Here is a 16,901-nt window from a genome sequence, read left to right as displayed (position 1 = left end):
CAAAAAGAGCGGCGAGACACATGTACAGACATTATTCTACTATGTGGGCGAGAAAATACACCAAGCGACTACAAAATTGAATTTGTCGGAAACACAATTGAAGAATAACGCCGTATGACCGCCGGAGTTAGATGGGCACTTTATTGCGAATCAACAATGGAATGGTTAACCGATGTCTACGATTTAGGTGCGAAGGGCGAACTGGCGAGTAGGTAAAAATGCACTTGACGCGATGATCCTAGACGTGGAGCAGAAGCTCGAGACTTTAACTCATAAGATTTTTATTTTATTTTATACACTAAGTTTTGGTGTTAGAAGATATTAGAATTAACTCATGTTAATTTAAGACATTTTATTAATTGTAAAAGAAATATTTTTATTTTTATAACAAACATTTTCAATCACACACTCGGTTTGCAAATTATACCAAACTAGTGGAAAATCCCCTAGGTCAAGGTTTATAATTGTTGGTAGGTATATGAAGTTTTTATTTAGGTATTTATTTTTGAGTGGGCGGGGTTTCAACCAAGGCTGCTCTAATAACCCAACCCACTAAACATTTACAAATATCCATGCCCGAACCAGAAACCCGCCATGTTGATTTATACTCACCGTGTGGAACGTCGCACATATGGTTCTCCTTCAAGCCTCGGGCAAGAATGAAAGCGCTGAAGCGAGAATAAAAATAGTGAATAATGCACATTTTGTTGCCATTAAAACGTATATTTTGGCGGTCTGCTTAATTAAACTTTTTGCAATGAGGTTTTTTGTTTGTAAATAAATTAATGTAAATAATTAATCCCATTCCCATGTATAATAGGCGCGAGTAGAAAAATTGCGGAATAAAGTGCTTAGTGGTATAACTTTACGGTGAGCTTTCTTCAAAACCATAGGCAGTTTAGTTTATTTGATATCACAAAAACTGTTTCACCTAAACTAATTTCCACGTTAGTGTTCAAGCTTTAATTATTCGCATTTTGACTGTTTCTAACAATTATATAATTAATAACAATTATAGTTTTCGCAGATCCTCCTTTAGAGTGCTAATAAGCCTTTAAGAATCCAACAGCTCCTGGAATAACCCTTGAAGCTCTTGGAGACTGTTTGCGATTCTTAAAGGCCCCCTTCTAATATTTTCTGTGTGCAACTAGCAGTTTTAGGCTCACCTAGCTCCGGGAGCAGTTTATGAAATTCTGCAACTGACCAAAAACACTACCAAAGCTTAGCAAAGTTGCGAAACGATCAGAAAGCGTACATAAGAATCTGGAAAGCTTTGTTTTGTGTGGTTTCACCACCTACAGTAATATTGCACCACCCTGTATGTTTAATTTCGATTATTTTTAAAACGTAAATGTGGTTGTCAATTCTTGGATTAAGGCAAATCCGATCATATTATTTGAATTCGAGGTTAATTTTATATTTGATATGATATTTAATGTTTTTAACGTTGTTTAATTAATGGCTTTGTTTATTTTAATGTAAAATTTTATTTGCGTGTTAAAAGATTAAGTTTATCGCTGCGTAAGCTAATTAGTTTCAAGATGAGCAGATGTTAATCCTTTAGAGACGCAGTATTTTATTAACGAAGGAATTACATTTAAAAGGCTGTGTTATGTTCAAACGTCTAATGCCAACTAATTCGATCTAACATGGTATATGATTACTCCAACTGATCAGGGGTTGGGCCCTATACAAAATTAGGGTTCCGATACCGGTTTTGGTTCTGTGGCTGCAGTAATTTTTGGTTCCTGTTCTAGTTTTTTTCGGTTTTTTAAGAGTTTCAACGTCAGCCGTGGTATCAGCTATTGTTTTCCATTTCAGAGATGCATATCCAATACCACACATACGCACTTGAAGGGACAATCCTTTTACCTTGGTTCTCCCAGCCGGAATAGCACTTTGTAATCTAAATTTAATTCAATTCAACCAAATAATAATTTTAATGGCTTTACATTTAAAAGGCTGTCATGTTCAAACGTCTAATGGCAACTAATTCGATCTAACATGGTATATGATTACACCAACAGACCAGCGGTTGCATCCTATATAAAATAAGGGTCTCGATACCGGTTTTGGTTCTGTGGCTGCAGTAATTTTTGGTTCCTGTTCCAGTTTTTTCGGTTTTTAAAGAGTTTCAACTTCAACCGTAGTTTCAGTTATTGTTTTCCATTTCAGAGATGCATATCCAATACCATACATAAGCACTTGAGGGGATAATCTTTTTAACTTTATATCTCCCGTGCTATTCCACTTTGTAGCCTACATTTAATTCAATTCGATCAAATAACAATTTTAATGGCTTTGCATTTAAGAGGCGGATCCGAAAAGCGTTTGACATTAACTAACGTTGTATGTGTACGAACAGAGCTACCCCCGAAAATTAACTCATTTTCTGGTTACAGAATGGGATCTCAAGGGAATAGGGAGAAAAGCGCAAAATCTGGTCAGGTGTACACAATCGCAGTGAATGACAACAGGTAGAGTATGCGAGCTGCAGCATCTGTGCACAATCCATCCTTCATTAAAAAGAAACACTCATTAAAGTGAATCTATGACTAATTTACAGGCACGATGACGCGCCAAGTCCCCGTTTCCAATCTACAGATCCCGTAATGTTGCAGGATGGTCACAGGATTGCGCAAATTCTCAGGAACAACTGCGGCGTACAAGGCGGGGACGTCAAGCATCCGACAAGGTCAGTTGCGATTCGCATCGGCCGTGATTGATACCGGTTTAAAAGTTTTTCAGAGACTCTCATGCACCTGTTCAGGGGTAATGTTGGCCCTGGAATGTTTGCGCTGGGCACCTCTTTAAAGAATTCGGGAGTGGTCTTAGGCAGCTTTCTCATTCCGATTTTAGAACTGATGTGCGTGCACAGCCAGCACCTTCTGGTGCGTATAGCGTCTGCGACCCCATTCGGACGATTCAACTGGAACTTTTAGCTGAACGCCTCCCTGACATTGCAAGAGAAGTTGAGTTTGACAAAGAATCCCGGTTTCGCTACGACTGTCGAGCTGTGTTTTGCCACTGGACCTTCCAGCCTGCAGAAGTACTCGGCACTCTCTCGACGATTGGTTAATCTATTCCTGTGCTTGACGCAGCTTGGATTTTGTTGCCTCTATTTTATTTTCATTTCGACCAACGTTAAGCAGGTGAACTTCCTCACGGTTCGTTAGCCGTGCACTCACCCAACTTGCAGATTTTGGACTACTACAGGTACGAGTACGATATTCATCAACACATGGCGGTGGTCCTAATTCCGGTATACCTGAGTTGCTTGGTTCGCAATTTAAAATTCTTGGCCCCTTTGTCGATGTTGGCCAATATTCTAATGCTCACCGGAATTATCATTACCTTGTACTACGCGGCTCAGCCCCCAAGCGCTACGACGGTGGAGAATTTTGCGGATTGGGACCAGTTGCCGCTCGCTTTTGGTACTGCTATCTTCACATTTACAGGAATTGGTTTGGTGCTACCCTTACAGAATGAAATGAAGGAGCCGCAGAAGTTCAACAGCACTTTTGGCGTGCTGAATGTTGGGATGGTGTTTGTAACAGTCTTGGAGCTTACCTCAAGTATGGGGATGCCATCCATGGAAGTGTCACCCTTAACCTGCCCAACGATGAAATGTAAGCGCTTACGTAAACACTCCGTTTTCTAAGCACGCGATTTTTAGATTGGCTCAATGCGTCAAGCTGATCATTTCGGTAGGCGTCCTCTTCACGTTCGCCTTACAGTTTTACATTCCCATCGATATCATGTTTCCATCTGTTCGCGAACACTTCAGGTTTCTAAAACGACCGGTGCTTGTCGAATTGGTCTTCAGGACAGTGTTTGTTTTAATTACGTGTAAGTGCAAAGGCTTCTTGCAAAAACCACTAAACCGTACCACTTTACAGTTACCTTGGCAGAAATAATTCCATTTCTGGACTTATTTATCGCGCTGGTGGGGGCTTTTAGCAGTACCACCATAGCGCTGATTATTCCGCCAATTTTGGAACTGGTCACGAGGAAAATTACACCGTGGATTTTGATAAAAGACTTCTTCATTGTGATTGTGGGACTCTTAGGGTGTGTCACTGGCTCATACAAGAGTATACAATTGATAGTTATAGCATTTGAAAAAGAGCCATTATGACAGGCAGCTACCATCGTTTCTAACTGTAGATATTTTTGTAATTATCTGTACTTACCTGTCAATTAGAATATAAATTCAGTAAGCACAACTTATCCGAGGTGTCCGTCAAACTTTTACATAAATCTATAGTTATTATTATTACTTATGTCGAAAACCATAACGCAAAATTATTAACTACGCGGTAATTACATAATTCTGAAGGCTACAACGCAAAAACTTAATGGAAACTTATTCCATTGTTATTCAAATTAAACGTAATCCTTGTTTATTAGTGAGCGCACAACGTAATTTGATTGGCCAACCATAATATCTATTTTCAAATCTCTTCTTGTATGAATCGGACACAAACGGTCGAAAAAGCAAGGCGTATAGGTACCAAAACAAGTCATGGAGGACGTCTCCAATTAAAATGTGACCACAATGACTTGAAAATCATATCACTCATACGATTAGCTGACCCGGCGACCTTCCTACCGCCTATCATTCAATGTTATGTTATAGTTGACCTTTCGAAGATAACGTCTTCAATTAAAACGCTTAAACAACAGGTCCATACTAAATAGCATTGTTTAAAGTTCATGAATAATGTATAACTTTATAATTGGGTAATTTAGAGTACAAACAGAAAGATAAAAGATCGTTCGAGAGTACCGACTTGTTATGTTTAAGGGACAAGAGTGATTTTACTGCACAGGTAAGTGGATCTAACCTAAGAAATTTCCACGGCCTTCTCTGAATTAAGATATTGCTCGCACGTTATTATGTGTATTTTGGTTATTGCAAACCAATTTGCGTAACCTATTTGACAACAGTTGTGTACTGATGGGATGGTTAACTATACAGTTAATTTATCTTGGAATCGGAACATGGGAGGTGAAATATAAAAGTGCTTACAATTAGTTCAAATTTGGAGCGTTGGTGTACAACATGGGCATTATCATCGTATTTAGATTTCGGTTTGTCTCATGGTGTACTATACGCATACACGGTTGCAAAGCGTAAGCCGTTGGGGTGCTCTAAGTCTAAAATAATGTTATCATAACGGTGGTTTTCCCACAACCCCATGGTCCTGCAATTATACCTCGTTTTCATCCACCTTATAGGTCACTATGTTTTGAGGATCGCCTGCTAGTAGCAGATGAATCATAATTCTTTATAGGTAACCTTCTACCTTTTCTAATTTTGTTAGTTGAGATACCAAAAATTGTTTATTACAAAACTTTCTTTACAATGATTGTTGAATATTCTGCCGATTTCAGAATACGCATACGGGGTCAGTTATCGGACATATCCATCATGATGTGATATCGAGTTTCAAGTATCCACTGTAACCCTAATATTTTTACAGTTCGGCCTTTAATTTTTGGTATAAAAACCTCTAGCTGTAAAAATTCAAGGTTAATTTCCACATGAAAAACTAAGTATTTAATATCACTGGTTTCTATAGAGTGACATACAAATTCAATATGGCGCACATAAGAAAGTGATGTAGGATGGGAGGAAATCCCGTAGCGTAACAACAATTAAAACGAGCGGAACGATTGTCTATTAATGTTTATGTTAGTAGTCGCGCGCGTCGGTTGGAAAAAAAACGCGCTGCGTATTATTCTTGCTAAAAATAGCTCGTGTTACCTTTTGAAGTGTATGTAAATATACGAAGAAACTAAATGCCGCGTAAGTTTAATTTAAGCCATTACAATTAATGGGTATTAGGGCACTTATTCCGAGAATAAGCCTGTTTTGGAATTAGAACAAAAACGTAGTGGAGTAAGTGGAATGTAAAGTCACTAGATATAGAAAGTACCGCAATCATCCGCCATTTTTGGGCAAATTTGCTGCCAACTTAAAAAAATTGACAAATAAAATCTGAATAGCTGTCATTTTTTATAACCTAACTTCATAGTACTGTCATGTTTTATAAAAATATATACAGATATCTCCAAACAGGTGGAACAATCCCTAACATTAAAGTTACTAGAATCTGGGAACTTCCGCCATTTTTGGGCAAAAATCATGCGTTCTCTCTCTAACACACGAGCCCAATGGATTGCGGTAATTTCTATATTTAGTGAATCATGCGTTCTCTCTCTAACACACGAGCCCAATGGATTGCGGTACTTTCTATATTTAGTGACTTTAGTGGAATGTACTTAAGGCTGGGATTGCCTGAAAAGAGAAGTACCCATAATAAAGGACAAAGTTTTTTTCGTTAGAATGTGCTGGTACCTAATAATGAATAGCGTAACTACAGCAGTTTTCTATACAAATATTTAAATCATTATCCTCTCTTTAAGTGGGCCCCAAACAACGCAGAGGGAGCTTTAAACAAAAATGCAATTTGAATTGCATAACCACACGACAAGAAGATACAAAACACAAACGCGAGGTCGTTCACGGTTCCTTACAGACTGCTAGGTTAACAAAATTATCATTAGCTCTCTACCGCACACAACTTGAGGAGAATAATCAACGCTTGTAATGTAACGTAACTTATCAAGTAAAAATCGCGTAATTATTGGCATGGGGGACTTTCAAAATTAAGGTGGGAAAATTGGATCACAAGTGGCGACAGGGGCTTTTTGTTTGGAAGGGCCCTTAGTAAAACTCTCGATTCCTTCACTTAACGGTAAAAAGCCGACATCTAAGAAAACACCTTTGGAAATTCAATTCTTTTTCATTGTTACCATTGAATAAAGAGGTTTTTATTCAATGTCATTACGAAGTGTGTTTGTTATACTTATGCTTATGACGATCCGAGTACCTATTCAAATAACAGGGAACGACCAACTCGCAAGACTGTAACTAACGAAATGTTATTACAGTAGAGACGCGTTTTGACTTTTAGGACTTGGAAAAAGTTCAACCATATTTTCGTTTTTTTTTGTATTTTTTTCTGAAACGCTAGTGAAATTTCGAATTAGAACAAGCAAAAGCTTTTATGGAGAATGCATTTTTGTCAAAAAGTATAGTAAAAGTTTTTCTTCTTGTAAAGTCAATCCGGGGACATACGGTATACCGATTTTTTTAAATTTTTTTAGCCGTTTATACCCATTTGTATCTCTCTTCCCCATGTCTTAAATTCGAGGGATGGTCTTTTGTAAATTAGTAATATACAGGCTGATTCAAATTCGAGGGCCACCATGGGTATCTCGGGAACTGTAAGAGATAGGATAGGTAGGTAGTTTAAATTTGGCAAAGTTATGTATTTTGATGCTTAACAAAATGCAGTTTTGAAACTGAAAATTCTGCCTACTTTCGGAGATATCCATTTTGAAAATCGTTTTTGTTTTTACTGAAGTTATTTACAAAGATATTTAATAATAAATGACGCATTATTATGGCTACTTTTTTCCCTCTACAAGATGCTAATTTAAAATTTTAAATCCGACATTTCGTCTCCGGTTAACTATCATCAACTTTGTTTTTTTCTTATGGAATTAATGTTTACTTTTTGTGTCATTTGATAGAGAATTTTTTTCTGATTTCAAAAATGTACACATCAGTTTTTTTAATGTTTGTAAAATTTGCCTACAAAACTGTCTTAAGTAACGTACGTAGTAGTTTCTTGCGTTTTTACGAATTAATAGCGTTATTTCGTATTAAAAATAGATGATGTTTTATATTTTTGAAATCAGAAAAAAATTCTTTATTAAATAACACAAACATTCAAAATTGCTTCCATAAGAAAAAACAAAGATGGTTGACTGGAGACGAAACGTCAAACTTAAAATTTAAAAGTAGCATCTTGTAGAGGGAAAAAAGTAGTCATAATAATGTGTCATTTATTTTGAAATATCTTTTTTCTACAACTGTCAAAAAACCTGTCATTTTCTGACGGATTTCGAAACGCGAAGTACTAGATTTTGAAACGGTTAATTAATAAGTAAGGTTGCTATTGACAACGTGCGCGAAATCGTCAACAGTGAAAAAAAGTATTTCGCGCACGTGACAAAGTTGAACTTAAACAGCAAATTTAACTAACAATCGGTTCAGTTGTAGAAAAAATATTGTATATAACGCTAGCGCGAAGTTATTTCGCGCATTTGACTGATAGGTATTTTGACTCGGCTTCGCCTCGTCCAAATACCTTCAGTCTCAATACGCGAAATTGAACTTCGCGCTCTTGTTATATAAATAACTATTTTAATAACTTCAGTAAAAAATAAAAACGATTTTGTAAAATTTCATTTTTCTCCGAAAGTAGTCGGAATTTTTTCAGTTTCAAAACTGGATTTTGTCTTTGTCAAATGTAAACTACCTACCTACCTATCTCTTACAGTTCCCGAGATCCCCATGGTGGCCCTCGAATTTGAATCACCCTGTATAAGTCAATTATTACACATTACACTAAACTAATATCTACTAATATATAATAGGTACTATCATTGAATAAAGAGCTTTAATTGCAGTTCAAAAAATTTTATTTGCAACAAAGTATGGATTATAAATTTACGGTATTTTAATCTGCAATAAGCAAAGATAAAGAATAAGGGAGACGGTCAAACAAATCGCATTACAAATAAACACCCACACAAGGTCGCCGCTTGCCAGACATCAACAACAATATACAACAACTAAACCCTTTGTTCTAAAAAAAATTTTGATATTTGTTGTAAAGGAATGTTACCTATCCCCATTTCTATTATTTATTTCATACAACGATAGGTAGAGGGTAGTTACACCGTTTGCAATGAATAGGAAAGGGAAACCAAATAAATATCGAAGCAAGGAGTGTCAGCAAATTCTACTATTACACGCTCTGTTCAACCTTGAAAGAGAATCGCTAAATGATTTAACATAGGCAACTTACATAGCCTGCTAGTTTTTTTTGCTCGTAAATTTTTGTCTTTTATTATCCCCATTACACAGTACTAGCCTAGTTAAAAAGTAAGAACGAGTCCATCGCAAGATAGTGCTTATTTCATATGTCTTTATCGTATTTTTTACTGATTTCATAAAACTCTTGGTGGCACCCTCTGTGAGAAAGAAGCTACACTGTTGACCGCGATATTAGTCACAGTTGCGTAGTTTATTTCCATTTCGCCAGTTTACATGTCCATTTTTCAGAACTTCATTCACCACTTTTATTATGAAAACTTTTGAGCTTCACATGAATTGCCAAAATATAGATAAGTATTCAGGCTACCAATCCCATACACTCGTATTGCTTAAAATGCTCCCTAATTTTTGCAATTAATTCCTAAAGTATGAACTCTTTTGACGCATATTTTCTAGATTTTATAAACATATATTAATGGACAAAATATCAGTTTATATTGTATGGAAACTATGCTCTGTACATCTATCTACCTAATACATATTTTTCCGATCATATACACCCCTTGCTTATGGAATGGTGAATGAAGTTCAGAGGCAATGCACGCCCCATTGAATTACATGTGCATCACCAGTTGCCTATATTCTCTAAATCCAAACCTTAAAGAGCAATAGGAGGCGCTTACAAAATATAAGCGCGCATTGGACTTTGAAAATAAAAAGTGCACAAACGCTAAATGACATGCATGTTAAGTAATTATTTCTCAGTAACAATTTACCAAATGCAAATGTCATGTCCATCACACTTCCTCTCTGATGTCAATCTATCCCGCTTCCTTATAGAACGTAAATATTGTAAATTTATTATAAACGAAAACGATTGAACATCCACAACACAATGCTTCTAACACGCACATACGTCATCGGTGTATTATGACGTCATCACTAAGTATGTTTACATAGCATCATGCAAGCAATGGAAGAGAATAAGGCAGTCATATCGATACCTATTACATCAACGACTATTGACCAACTACTTAAAAAAATGTTTCGGTAGTTATTTGTAACGTAAAGGAAAATTTAAAAAAAAACTCATTTTGTTTTTTCTTAATAACGTCCGCAGTAAATTGAATGAAAACTAATAATTTTGTGCGTAAGAAAAGACGAGAACAGAGTATATTACGCACGCAACCAGTCGCGATGTCCGGGAAACCTTGTGTGGGACAAAAACCCTGGCATAGCCCGCAGAAATACAACGAAAGCACAAGAAAATGCGTCATTTGGAAACCCAACATTTTTGTGCTGTGGCTAGTTGTGCACTGGTACAGGAAGAATTTGGCAAGTTTTCCAATAAGCTACTGTGATAACTAGCATTGTCCATAATAATTATCGATGGTTTAATTTTCATCCAAAAAGACACCTTGGCGCCTAGTCTCAGATTGAAGCGTAAAATGTTCTAAACATAAGTAACTTTCGGACATATTACAATATACGTCTTTCTCTTTTAGCAAAAGGGATTGAAGCGTAAAATGTTCTAAAATACAAACGTAGGTACATTTTAACTTACTGTGTTGGATCATGTCGGAGATGGGGTTCCGAATCGTTTCTTGTGTGAAACCATCAACATCGCTAACGGGTTTCTTACATTGCCTTGTTTTGAAGGACTTTAAATAGAAGTGGACCGTTCGTAGGCTAATATTTATCGCAACTCTCTGTGAAATTAAAACAGGTTACGTATCCGAATTTTTATATTACTAAGTTAACCACTCACCTTCCTTACTGCTGGGTAAAAGTGGAGCATTGCCATCTCCTTCTCGTTAACAATAACGAATAAGATTAGAAATAAGTTGTTTACTTTTTCTTGGTAAACCCGATGGCATTTTTTGTATAGGTATACAACGTTTGGCGTAGAATATCTATAATAGTTCGTGATGAAACTAACGGCTAATGTAGCAAAAAGAAATAAAATAATGAAAACGGTAGCACACAGTAAACAACCCCAATTTCTATTGACAGGTAACCTGAAAACAAAAATAAAATCCTTTTCACTACAGGTTTTTGCTTTTATTTTTTAAATAACGCACAACTCTGCCTCCAGAATCTATATTTAGTGAAATGCATAGATTAGTCTAACATAAACACGTATTTATAACGGATATTGTAGTTAAAAATGATTTTTTTTTGTTAATACGTTGGCATTACGAAATTCCCTAAACAGAAATGGTGACGCGCGCGTAAAGTAAGGACAACTCTACTTTATATAGAACAGCTCACTCGTCCACCATGTTGTATTCTTCTATACAAGTCAACGATCGAATCGAAAATATTAACCACGGAAACATCTGCACGACCTCTAGCGGGAAAATAAAAAACTACTGTAAATGAAACCTGCAATACTCAATTTACAGAGGGAATACATAGATGGCGTAAAAATTTTGAAATGATACAGAAGAGACAGTGGCGCCATGTTAGAAAGGGAATTGACCACGGGTCTTTCAAGGTTTGACAAAGCTCATAATTTTGGGCGCCAGGCGTGTACAAGTCACGCCAAAACAGTAAACAAATTAGCACGTTTGATTGCATAAAACATTAAATAAATGAGCGATTCTGAGCAGGGATACTCTTAACTGAACGCAAATGTTCAGCACAGATGATCACCTATAAAGTAGGTATACCTATAGACAGAAAGATAAGCAAATTCTCTAACTGAATTACCTCGCGTTAACGGTAACGATATAACACTCTTCAATTCGAAATCGAGTATTTGCATTTCATCCAGAACACTGCACTTCTTTAATGCAATCACCGCAATGCTCGTAACGTACAAAGAACCAAAAACTACATTGTACTCCATTAATAAATGGGTTTCGGATTGCGATATAGATAAAACAAAGAGAGGTAATTAAATTAACACATATGGCATAACCTAAAAAGGATTACAGCAACATGGCCGCCGATCTTAACGAGCAATAAAAAATTAGACACTCTATTGTCGCCATTGTCTCTATACACCACTGTTGTTAGGTACACAGTGACTATAGACAGCCGCGATGTTGCATCGAAAATTCAAATTAGAAAGTAGGCAACACACAATACACGTATGCCATGTGTTGCGTACACTACAATATTGGGGAGCAGTCAATGGGCCGTATGAATAAAAGGAAGCAAATGCTTATACTTACAAAATTCAAAGTAAATACTCATAACTGCCCCTTCATACTGGTCTGTTTAGCATGGTTTAGCAGCGCTGCACTGCGTCCTGTCCTGCTGTTCAGCAGCGCTGCTAAATCGCCCAGTGTGAAGGAGCAATTACGAGTATTTACTTTGAATTTTGCAAGTATAAGCATTTGCTTCCTTTTATTCATATGGGCCATTGTACCGGCAGCGGCGTTATGATTTTCGCTAAATATTGTGCGTTTCCTAATTTAAGTTTTATCTGTAAAGACAGGTAAATGAGTGATTAGATAATTGAACAAGTAGAAATATTTGAAATATGACGTTGTATCATTTCACTTGTTTGTTTAAGACTGATATGGTTTAGGTACGTTGAGGGGTTTAAACTAAATTTAAAGCACGTTTGTGCGTGTAATAGAGAGTGACGCGTTGTGTGGCAATAAATTGTGTAAGTAGAAAGCTCTTACTTTTTCTTTTAAATTTGATTATGTAATATATTCAATATCAGTTTTTTATTCTGCTATATCCAAACGATTCAGCACTATCTCCCTCTTGACCATGCACATTTACACCACTGAAAAACACTAGAAGGCGCTGCCAACGTTTCCAAACGAACATTTAAAGTGTTCCAAAAGTTTCAAGCACTTTCCAGCGTCTTTTCTTGCATTTGAAACGGTGCAGAAGACGGCTAGAATTGTTTCCAAAAGACTGTAGAAAAATGCCAGACTGCTCGGGAAAGCGATTTTTTACGTTCACTTTGAGCAAATTTAACAAAATTACGAGATACTTGTAGTCAGGTAAATTATTAAAATCGAAACAAGCTCCGCAGAAAACAACCGAACCATGATTGTTAAATGACTATCAAAGGTAGTAATTCCAATTCGATTGTATCGAAAACGTTATATAAGAGTCGTTGAAAAAAAAAACATTGCCGTTGAACTTTGGTTGTAGCAGCATTTTGAGCTCAGAAGGGCGCTTTTCTGCCTTATCTACTAAGTCGGTCACCAGGTATCACGAAGATGGCGGTGGAAGTTTCCAACATGCGGTAGTGGTCTCTAGCGGCGAAAATAAAGAACTAAGCTAATAATAAATTTACTACAGAAATAACTCTTAACTAAACGCGTTTGCAAAGGAAATACAATAGGTGGCGTAAGAATTTAAATGAAAGTATATTTGGAAGAGATTAAACGGAATTTAAATTGGTAAGAACGTTTTTTTACTCTGCATAGTTCCCTTAAAAAATTTGCAGAGGCATCTTCAATCCTTTTAATTGCTCCCAAGAGGATTTCAGTATTTTCCAAATCTCTTCGTGATCAATGCCAGACACGACCTCAAATACTTTGGAACGAACTAAGATATTTCTCTAAAAGGTTCTGGTAGTGACACAACAAGGAAATCTGAATCTACGTGATTGCCAGAGCAATCTAATGCTTCTAGCATCTTAAACGGGTTTTATTTAAGGACCGTAAGGTTCCGAGAAACCTCGAAGACGCGCACCTTACAAAAGGTGATTAATTTTGTCCCTAGGAAAAAACGAAATTCCGTCACGCAGGAATAGTGCGCGTTTACAAGATCTTTCCGTCGACAGCAATTTGAAAACGATCGGACCGAAACTGAAGGAGAAAAATCACCACCTTAGTATAACACGCTCGGGGATGGCGCCCAGATGTCCTCGACTGCACATCATGTATCGCCGTCACCAAAGCAGAAGTATTAATGAAAGTTTGTAAATAATCTTCGAGATGGTTTCTAAAACGTGCCACAAGTCTATTTTATTTAAAATCCCATCAAATCCAAGGCACTCTTTAGTTTTCTTTTGCTACATCATCGCTGTGGTAATCACGTGATTAAGAATTGTGCGATTTATATGAACCGACGTACCATTTGGTTGCTAATACCGCAACGCGTATTACTTACGACATATAATTCGAATTCCTCGGTCGAGAAAATTAATACTTCATTTGTTAAATGGATTAACCTTCGTGTCGCGGATCATTTGCATAATGAATGTACAATTCAACACGTAATATGTAGGTACTATTTCTCTATTAAATTCGTGCGTAGCACCTTCCCCTCCCCGGGCTAGCCGCACGTTCAGCTATTTATATTAAATTGAAAACAGAACCAACGAAACTTTGGAGTCCCGCGTCCCTAAAACTAATACTTCAAAAAAAAAGGAAAATGCGCGTTTTTGTTGTTACAGATTCGTAGCACGCAAGATCAAGGCAGAAGAGCTGCACGCCCCCACAATGAACCAGAACAGGTAATTGAAAGATCAATTCGCATTGATTTTGTAGAGACGCATATATCAATGGAGGATCGCATATTTTAGGCACGATAACGTCCAGAGCCACCGTTTTCTAACTAAAGACCCCACATCGACGCTTGGAGAAGATCGGATCGCCCGAATTCTAAAAAATGACTGCAGCGGACACGGCAACGGCACAAACCATCCAACAAGGTAAGTCTTTCAAGGTTTACTGGGACTGTAACGCGCTTAAAGTTTTTTAGAGACACTGATGCACCTGTTTAGGGGCAATGTCGGTCCTGGTATGTTCGCCATGGGCGACGCGTTTAAAAACTCGGGCGTCGTACTGGGCAGCTTTCTTTTGCCGCTCTTAGGGCTCATATGCGTGCACAGCCAGCATCTTTTGGTAAGTCTTTAGCAAAGCGTTCGCGTTCGATTGGCTGGTTTTAGCTGAACGCCTCCCTGCATTTGCAAGACAAGTTGAACCTGAAGAGGAATCCGGGTTTTGCGACGACGGTCGAGCTGTGTTTCGCCACAGGACATCTACGTCTGCAGAAATACGCGACGGTCTCCCGACGGCTGGTGAACCTATTCCTGTGCTTGACGCAGTTGGGGTTCTGCTGCGTCTACTTCGTCTTCATTTCGAGAAACCTCAAGCAGGTGAAGTTCGAGTAGTCTGCGCCGCGTTCACTTATTTCTACCTTCCAGATTATTGACTCTTACGGGTACGAGTACAGCATTCACCTTCACATGGCAGGAGTGCTTATTCCAATATATTTAACTTGTATGGTCCGTAATTTAAAATTCCTAGCACCCTTATCAACCTTGGCTAATATTCTGATGGTGTCCGGAGTTATTATCACCTTGTACTATGCGGCAAGGCCGCCTAGTGCTTTCAACGTGGTTAACTTCGCGCGTATCGGACAATTGCCGCTCGCTTTCGGTACCGCCGTGTACGCCTACGAAGGAATTGGTTTGGTACTGCCGTTGCAAAACGCAATGAAAATGCCGCACAAATTCGACAGCACTTTCGGTGTGCTGAATGTCGGAATGGTTATTGTAACGGTCTTCTTCTTCGCGGTGGGCTTACTGTCGTATCTCAAGTACGGAGATGACATCCACGGAAGTGTCACCCTAAATCTGCCAAAGAATGAAGTGTAAGACGGCCCCGTCGTTGATCTATTATCTAACCATGCATATCCTAATAGTTTGGCCCAATGTGTTAAAATGATTATTTCGACAGGAGTCCTGCTAACATTCGCGTTGCAGTTTTACATTCCCATCGATCTTATGCTACCAACCGTGCGTGAACATTTCAGGCAACGGCCTGTACTAGTCGAATTGGTGTTCAGGACGGTGTTCGTTTTGATTACATGTAAGTACAAAAGTGTAATTCAGCACAACGTGAAACGCATCACTTTTCAGTTACCTTGGCCGAGCTAATCCCATTTCTGGACCTGTTTATCACGCTGGTGGGGGCGTTCAGCAGTACCACGATTGCACTAATCGTTCCTCCCATTTTGGAATTGATCACGAGAAGAATTACCCCGTGGATTCTGTTAAAGGACGCGTTCATTGTCGTTGTTGGCTTGCTGGGGTGTGTCACGGGCTCCTTCGAAAGTATACAATTGATTGTTAACGCGTTCAAGGAATAATCTCTAGATCGCTTAGTAGTAAATAATTTTGAATTACACCACACCCTGTACATATTCGTTCCATTACGATTCGAATTTTACTTCATTTAGTTCGATTTTCGACCCAGGCCAGTTAAAAAATGCGTGTGAAGACTAGTGACGCCAAGAAGTCGTGGAAACTACGTAAAATTTTTACAAAAATCAAATTCGTCGCCTAGTGTTCTTTTATGCCGAGTTTGTGTAAACTTGATTGACGTGGCGCAACATTTGTATGTGTGAAGGGCTAGAAAAAATGAGTTTCATCGGTGGAGGTTGTACGTCCCAGCACGAATGAAAATCAGAAAATTAGGGTATTGGTATTGTGATAATCCACCCTTATGGTTAGGCAACACACTTTTACTGCAACAAAAATATGATATATGCTCTGTATATAACCAATCGACCGTTTTGCGCAGATGCCCAATACTAGGGGATTTTCGTAACGAAGCTAGGGGGGAATGAAGATCGCGACGAGGTCGACGGAAGGCATCGCGCGTTCCCGGTTTTTATTCTTGATTATTTTGGTTGTGGTGTTTTGAAGGTGTATTTACAGGTAGTAACTATTTTATTCTTTCTTGTACTAGCTATTAATAATTGAATTTCTTGCCACAATTTGATATTATTTACATTTTACATCGATCGTAGAGGTAATTTGATGTTTTTGTACTGAATTGATTTATCAGATTTTCCACTGCATTTATGATGCCTTGTGTATTTTGTTTTTGTGAACTTGTTTAATTGCATTTGATTTGATTATCTGATTTTTATCATACAATTTGAGATGTTTTATTTATGTGAATTTTCTCTTGCATTTTATTGCTCTATGTGATTTATTTCATGTATTTGTGTGGCCTATGCCTGGGTTTTTGTCCCGTAGAAGGTTTCCCTGGCA

The 16,901-nt window shown here is 37.8% G+C and overlaps 1 protein-coding gene and 1 pseudogene across 4 annotated transcripts; both read left to right on the top strand.

Annotated features, from left to right (window-relative positions):
- The first annotated feature begins 2,403 nt into the window (after nt 1-2,403).
- On the top strand, nt 2,404-4,244 carry LOC116180724 (annotated as a pseudogene).
- A 422-nt stretch (nt 4,245-4,666) lies between these two features.
- On the top strand, nt 4,667-16,076 carry LOC116180354 (proton-coupled amino acid transporter 4-like). 4 transcript variants are annotated; one of them, XM_031500300.1, is made up of 8 exons: nt 4,667-4,832; nt 14,292-14,351; nt 14,421-14,549; nt 14,592-14,742; nt 14,787-14,996; nt 15,045-15,493; nt 15,545-15,711; nt 15,762-16,076. In XM_031500300.1, the coding sequence occupies exons 2-8, from the start codon at nt 14,338-14,340 to the stop codon at nt 15,989-15,991; spliced, it is 1,350 nt and encodes a 449-aa protein (XP_031356160.1). In that variant the 5' UTR covers nt 4,667-4,832; nt 14,292-14,337; the 3' UTR covers nt 15,992-16,076. The 4 variants fall into 4 exon arrangements, with proteins under 4 accessions (XP_031356160.1, XP_031356162.1, XP_031356163.1 ...); XM_031500302.1 differs by lacking the exon at nt 4,667-4,832 and adding an exon at nt 5,715-5,812; XM_031500303.1 differs by lacking the exon at nt 4,667-4,832 and adding an exon at nt 12,413-12,536 and having other exon boundaries at nt 14,600-14,742.
- Nucleotides 16,077-16,901: the final 825 nt, after the last annotated feature.

The sequence above is a fragment of the Photinus pyralis genome, unplaced genomic scaffold (assembly GCF_008802855.1).
Source record: "Photinus pyralis isolate 1611_PpyrPB1 unplaced genomic scaffold, Ppyr1.3 Ppyr1.4_LG9, whole genome shotgun sequence".
Classification (NCBI taxonomy): Eukaryota; Metazoa; Arthropoda; class Insecta; order Coleoptera; family Lampyridae; genus Photinus; species Photinus pyralis.
Note: the sequence above shows the minus strand (reverse complement) of the source record. Positions and strands in the feature narration are given on the sequence as shown.

Coding starts and splice junctions, on each gene's coding strand:
- LOC116180354 (XM_031500300.1), top strand. Junction 14,550..14,591: donor GGCACAAACCATCCAACAAG/GTAAGTCTTTCA, acceptor ACGCGCTTAAAG/TTTTTTAGAGACACTGATGC. Junction 14,997..15,044: donor TTTCGAGAAACCTCAAGCAG/GTGAAGTTCGAG, acceptor TCTACCTTCCAG/ATTATTGACTCTTACGGGTA.